The 7,818-nt window shown below is 29.7% G+C and overlaps 1 protein-coding gene across 1 annotated transcript in view; it reads right to left on the reverse strand.

Moving 5' to 3' along the window:
• Window positions 1-7,818, reverse strand: part of LOC106685639 (scavenger receptor class B member 1) — a 162,074-nt gene that overhangs the window by 103,922 nt on the left and 50,334 nt on the right. Inside the window, exon 2 of the mRNA XM_014428432.2 lies at window positions 3,827-3,946. Coding sequence (XP_014283918.1) covers window positions 3,827-3,944 — 118 coding nt within the window. The 5' untranslated portion in view covers window positions 3,945-3,946. The remainder of the gene's footprint in view (window positions 1-3,826; window positions 3,947-7,818) is intronic.

Consider the following 7,818-nt stretch of genomic DNA (forward strand, 5'->3'; position numbering starts at 1 on the left):
GCTGTGTCATCATTTGTTATAATAAGGGATAAGACCCTTGCTCTTTTTAATTGATTCTGAGAAATTCTCGATGTAATTCTGTGTGTAAATTTATTATTGCCACTGCTTTTAATTTGTGTTCAAAGATGAAGATATAGAATTTGTACGCACTATTTATGATAAATGATAAATTTCACTTTTAAGTTTCTTGCGTTCTCTTGAGTTTTAGGTTGTTGCTGCGAAAAATGTATTTACAATTGAACAAATAATTTAAGGAAATGTGTGATTAAGGACAAAATACCTAAAAATCTGTTAAAAATAACAAATATGTGATTTACAACAAAATATGTAAAAAGAAACCCGAATATTTAAAAATATGTGAAATAAAATGGCTTCTTTTGGCCAGAAATGTCTTCAAACATCTTTAATTAGTAAGGAATCACAGATATTATGGTCAGATAAAAATATGTGAAAACATAAAAATCCTATCCCTAGTTATAAAATTGAATACGTAAAGTAATAAATGAGTGACTATACATGGCAATTGATTGCATAATAAATATTTTTGTTCATGAAAGATTCAGTGTTTGTACGAAAATTATAGATTGTGCAAGCCCTAATACTCAAAATTACTTTACACTCAAGCATGCTTGGGTGAAAATAGAGTTTGAAGAATAAAACTTTTTGTTCTAATGTCCAATGCTTATTTTAAATTAAAGGAGATGTAGTTCTTCTGGTGTCTTTTTTACTGCATTCTGCTGTTTCTAACCTTAACTATATATGCTTCTAACCTGATCAAAACCGGATTTTAAGTTGTCTGAAACTATTTCATGGATAAACTAGAATGGGATTTCGAAATCTTTGAAGGGCCTCCAATGCATAATGATCAAAAAAGTCCTGTTAGAATCGGACGACCTTAAATTCCTTTCAAATTAAGGTTTAGGTTATTCGAATGAATCCAACTGAACTTTGGACAGTTATTGTTTTTTATTACATATTTCTAATTCGTATTATTCTAATCGTATTACATATTATAATTCGTATTTCTTAGGATAAATTATTTCTCTGCAATGTTGATGTAGATGTGCGATCCCGTCATCCTCTAGGACAATTATAATTTTAATTTTACAACCTCACATTTATTTATAGAACTTTGCAGGTTAATATGTCCAAGTCAATTAAACACAGTCAAAATAATAATTTTACCAGTATTTTTCACTATAAAATTTAATAATAAATTCTATTCTTAACAATTTTTGCATTTTACTATCAATAACTTATTATAAAAATATTATAATATAATATAATAAATAATTATGAGGTGTACATAGTTGACCATACATAAGTGGAGAAGATGCTCGGAGGTGCGGTCAGCAAAAAAAACATAATTTATTCCTGCTAACGTTTCAACCTGATTTTCAGGTCTTCATCAGGGCTATAAAAAAGAGATAATAACCAACATTCAAATAAACAAAAATAAAAATAAATAATAGACTAACAAATTTGTAAATATACGTAACAATGAATTGAAAATAAAAAATAATTGATTATTAACCATGGAATTACACAATAGAAGATTGATAACAATGAAACATGAAATATAATATTATAGAGGTAAGAAGTGTCTAAGAAACTGGAAAACAATTTGGATCAACATATGAAAGAAACTTTATGAAAGAAAAATGAAATATATGATTAACAATTTGAATATATATTGTTTATATTTATCTATAAATATATGATACAGTGAGAAAGAAAATTATATTAATGAGTAAAATCAAAATATACATTGTTACGTATCTTTCCAAATTTGTTAGTATATTATTTCTTTTTATAGTTATGTTTCTCTGAATAATGATTGTTATCTCTTTTTGTTTTATAGCCCTGATGATGACCTGAAACTCAGGTCAAAACGTGGGCATGAATAAATATTTTTTTGTTTATTTGTGTTTTTTTGCTGGCTGCACACTCCAACTATCTTCTCCACTTCATAAATAATTATTTTGACTTTGTTATATTGACTTGGCCATGTGATACTCTGCAAAGTTTTATAAGTAGATGTGGTACTGTGAAACCAAACTTAAAGTATGCAAATTACAACAAATAATGTTTTTTTTAATAATAAATTATAATTAAATCTGTTATTTTATTAAATTGTCCTGGATGCACTAAATGTTGGATATTTAATAAGTTTGAATAAAGTTTTTTTTATTTTTCAATATTCATATTTAAGTAGCTTATGTCTATACAAAATAAAAGAGAAAAACTCTCTCGAGATCAGTTTTGATTTTTTCAACTTTTTTTACAACGAGCTATGGAAAAGCTAAAATCACATTTAGAAACAATATTATAGAAACCAGAAAATATGTAATTACATATTATTTGAATACCTAACTTTAATTTTTAATTGTAATTATGGAAATCATAACTATAATCGATAAAAAGTAGCTCATAGTTTTATTTTAATCTGACATTTTCTCGTTTTAACATTTTTATGTTTTATAAATTTCTTTTTTTTTTTTTTAAAAAGGTGCATTTATCCTATTTAATGTGTAGTTGAGGTCATAAATTGCTTTAATGAGGTACCGATTAAGTACTATATAATTTCAGATGAAGTCGGATTTATAATTTTACCCAATTTGTATCGACTCTATAATTCATCTATAATTTTACAAAATCAATCACACTTTAGCCTGTAGCGTGTTATTTTTCCTGCTTTTGGGATCGTTCGTGTTTCATAATAATATGTAATTCATTTAGGTTATTTTTGGCATTTTGACTTCATCGGGAAATTCTCAAGTATTCTTTTTAAGATTTGGCAGGGTATTATAAACAGATAATTTAAATTAATTATTTTATATATTCTTGTTTGAGAGTGGTTTAGTTTATTCTTAATTTAAAACAAATTTGATCCTTTTTTTTCTCTCAACCTTTATTCTTTACAACTTTTTCAACGTTTCGACCCTCAGGCCATTCTCAAGGATACCTTCATATTGATGTCATTTCCTTTTTCAAATCTTAAAAATTCAGGCTAATTGCCTTTGTCCCATATAACCTTTTCTAAATACTTTTTTCCTAGATTCAAACTTTTATAAAACACTTTTCTTCCTTCCTTCATTCACATTTGCAACTTGAAACAAACAAACAAACAGAACCTGTTTCAAGTTGCAAATGTGAACGAAGGAAGGAAGAAAAGTGTTTTATAAAAGTTTAAATCTAGGAAAAAATTATTTAGAAAAGGTTATATGGGACAAAGGCAATTAGCCTGAATTTTTAAGATTTGAAAAAGGAAATGACATCAATATGAAGGTATCCTTGAGAATGGCCTGAGGGTCGAAACTTAGAAAAGTTGTAAAGAATAAACTTGAGAGAATAAAAGGATCAAATTTGTTTTAAATTAAGAACAGATAAATTAATTTCAAACGCACCAAATTTCAGTTTCTAGCATGTCTCGTTAGCTATGTGTAAATTTTCAAGACGTTTTTAATGTATGGTTTTATTGTTAACGTGTTATCGATAACGTGTAATTAGCTAGTAAAGAACAATTTGCTCAATTTGGAATATTATAAAGTAATATTTATGCAATAAAAATTGGAAGATTTTGAAGGATTCTCTTGATTTTTATACTACAAAAATGTTGTTACGTTGTTACGGAATATTCTGTATGGAAGAAAACATACTTTATTTTCGGTTCCAGCACATCCAAAAATCTACATATCAGCCAAAATTATCGAATCAAATTTCATAAAGTTCCATTTTGTTGACCTTTTTTGCATTCAGTTAGTTATCAATAATATCATTCTATTATAATTGCTGATTATATCAATTAATAATGTAAGTTACTTACGAAAAGGGAATGAAGGACCAAAGACAAACCTAGGGCTGGAAACACAGCAGCCCCTGTAATCATCCTCCATCGGCCCTCTCTCCGTATCTGTACCACGCGCTTCCATTTCGAACTTCATATCTAGAAAAATAAATAAATAAAGATTATAAATTATTTAAAAATAAATAATATATATATATAAAAAATCTGAGTGTTCAGAGGCTCGGTTCTTTGTAAGGAAGTACTGATACTAGACCAACGATTATGCAAGGAGGTGATTAGGTCAGAATCGCGCTCGACAGTCTGATTTTTTCCCAATTAAGGATACCCACTTTATAAGGCTGAGTGGACTCCGGAGGGCTACAGAACCCAAAGGATTAACTTATGGTTACCATAGCACAATACATAATTATCTACCACAACCGAATTAAATCGTTTTCTTGGAGTTAGTAGTACAGTAACTTACCACTGATCCATCCCGCTCCCAATAAACAATATTTATTTATAGAAAATAAATAATGGTATTGGGTTGTAAAATAAGTTCGTATCGTTTTTCAATATTTCAATTTAATACTCACTGTATTAATAAAATCATGTTTGGTCAATAATGTTTACATATTCTAAAAAATAATTAGTTAAGTTGCATTTATGCATCAGTTTCAACCGAGATTCCTTATCTTTAAGTGGCATTTTTCTTGCTAAAAATGGAAGAGAAATAAATTCAATTTTGTCATTTAATGATTTATTTTCGAAAAAGAAACTCCGCTGCACAGGCAGTTAACAAAATTTTCAGTTGGTATGGCGATAATGCCTCAGGAGGAAGCATCCGTAAGTGGTTTGCACGGTTCAGAACCGGAAATTTTGACTTGGAAGACGCAAAGCGCTCGGATCGTCCTTCAACTGTTGATGACCAAATTCAAGCATTGGTCACAGACAACTCTCACTCTATGACACGGGATAATTCAGAAATACTTAACATATCTCATGCTAATGTCTCAAATCATTTGTATCTCATAGTCGCAAAGGCGTAGTTTTCCATCACGATAACGCCAGTCCTATCTTTGCAGACCTGCAGAAATTATTGAAGTTTGGCTGGGATGTGATCCCGCATCCACTCTATTCACAAGACTTTGCCCTAATAGATTTTCTCTTATTTCGGGCTCTTCTGAAATTCTGTTTACGGGAAACACTTTAATTCGCTCGGAGACTGCAAAACGCACATAGTTCATTGCGCAAAAATCTGAGTTCTGGGAGGACGGAATTTAAAAAAAATTACCTGAATGATGGAAATATATAATAGATCAAAATGGGTCATATATAATTGATTAAAAATATTTTCAAGAATCTGAAGATTTTATTGAAATTACCAGTAAAAAACGCTACGAACTTATTTTTCACCCCAATAATTCTAAAATAGCATAAAATTTGGTGTTATTATTAGTAAATCAAGAAGAGAAAATTTACAAAATTGAGTCTACATTAATCTACTGTCTGCCCTTTAATATATATGTGAAAAGAATAATATAACTTTCACTTGCAAATCTACTTTGAGTTGAAATTATTTTTTTTTATTGTATCTTCATCAAAATTTACACATTAACTTATATACAAATAATTTAATATTTCACTATTTACACACCCAGTTGACTGACTTTTAACCATTTACGAAAAACAATAATTGAGTTCTAACCATTTACAAATTTAAACTGTATGTATCCGGAAGACCCGAAAATTTCGTCCATCCATTTCTATAAGGAATCAATGGCGTTGATCACCTATGATGTTTTACTCCACTTAACAAAAACCAACAAAACATTTACAAAACTAACAATTTTTGAGATTAAACCAAAATTGTCTACATATTCAGGTCCTAGAAAGTGATACATATCATTAATCTTTGGTGTCGATATAATTAATGATATTCTATGGCAAGATTTACTACTCCGATACCTTTTCAAGATCTCAACGCGATAAATGTTACATAAGCCATTGAAACCCTCCTTCAATATGTAATACTCTTGTTTAACAGCTAACTGAATAGTTCTTGATTCAGGTTATAGATATGAATGTTTTGTTTTGAGGTTGAAGGTTATGAAGCCGATTTTCAAATATAAATATTGCTCGATTTAACTATTATCTTCTTCACGTTTTGAGTAAATCTGATATAGGGGTTTTAGTGGGGCGGGTCGGATGGGAAGAAGTGCCTTCTAATATTTTTTGTATTATGAGCTCCTCTTGTGAGATTGTAACCTATCGTACATCGACCAGCATACTCGCTATAAGTGTCTTCTTTAAAGGTTATAGTACAAGCGCCAAAAAGGGGGAAAAAGGCAGTTATTACATCCTAATTTCTGATTACTTTAATGAAAACTATGTATAATTACTAGTCAAAATTGATGAATCTGCCAAGTATGGGTAGAGGGAATTATAATGGTGGCTGATTCAAATCGTTAAAAAAAAAATAATTTTACATTCAGAGCTCTATATATACCAAAAAAACTAAGAGAAACCCATTTAAAGTAGAGTAAATTTGCTAAAATGTGAGCCCTAATAGAGCTATTTACGTTCAATAGTTCTGGAGATATAACTTTTTCCAAAGCAACATTTCATAAAAAATTCACTGAAAAATCAGAAGTTCGTGAATTTATTTTGAGAAATATATATCTCAAAAACCATTCGACGTACAGATGTTTATTAGCACTCAAATTAAATCTATGTTATTGTACTATAAATGTGTATATGGCATTTATCCTTGTAGGAGTAGTAGTTTTTGATTTATAGTTGTTCGGAAAAAATCACATGTGAAAAATTTATATTCATATGCGAATATCATAAAAACTACTACCCCCTATAATGAAACGTGTTATAGACTACTATATATTATGTTAAATTACCTTTATTTTGAGTTCTGGTATATATATATGTACGTCTTATGTTTCCTGAGATATGGACCGTAAGACATACACAACTATGGACCGTAATAGCTCTATTAGGGATCAAATTTTAGAAATTTACTCTACTTTAAATAATTTTCTCTTTAGTTTTCTAGTGTTGTTGTTAGTTTTAAAGATATAGAGATCCGGATGTATAATTAGTTTTTTTTTTTAACGTTTTGAAACAACCACCATTTTTATTCGCTTCCTATCCTTGGCAGACGCATCAACTTAGATTAGTAATTATCTATAGTTTTCATTAAAGTTCTACGTATCGTGTTTATTTACCACAGGGGCCCCGAGTCAGAGCTTTTAACATATTTATACTAAAGTTTTTGCCAAAGGATCAGAAGCCAATTAAGCAGGTACAAACCCTTCCTATAAATGTCAAACTTTCCCAAACTCTGGAGCCTAGGGGGGACAAACACGTAGGGGGCCGTTCTGTCACCTATGGCCAATGAGGAATTAGATTCAAAAAAAGGTAACGCCTCTAAGGGGAGGTGGGAGAAAATGGCAGGACAAACAGAACACAGACAGAGTTTGAAGACGAAGAGACAGAAGTAAGAGACGGGCTAGAGAAGAAGTTCTGAGAAGGCTCTTCAGAAATGGAACTCTATCGCTAAGACGAACTCGACGGCTAGGTGACACAATAAATGGCAACGAGAACGCACAATACTTTATGCCTAACAAATTATCTGAATCATTTTAATCATAGCATTATCATTTTAACAATAGCAATAAATTATAACTAAACACTTTGTTCCTTAATGTAGTTTATTTATTATTATATTATACAATACCACTCCTTATTATATTATATAGTTAATGGTAACAACATTTTATAAATAAAAAAGTATTTAATTGGTAACTGGCAAACACACTACAAGCCTTTGGAAAAGAATCCAATAAATAATAGTAATTATAATAATAGTTTTTAAGGACTCAAAGTCAATTAATTAATTAACTTATTTTTGGATAATTGCCTTCAGAAATTATCCTGGCATCCCGACTAAATCCAGAGATAATACATAGTAAAAAGTAATCCAAAATTGGGGTGTTAGAAGCTATTTAGATACATTA

The sequence above is a fragment of the Halyomorpha halys genome, unplaced genomic scaffold (assembly GCF_000696795.3).
Source record: "Halyomorpha halys isolate HHAL.00 unplaced genomic scaffold, Hhal_1.1 Scaffold719.1, whole genome shotgun sequence".
Classification (NCBI taxonomy): Eukaryota; Metazoa; Arthropoda; class Insecta; order Hemiptera; family Pentatomidae; genus Halyomorpha; species Halyomorpha halys.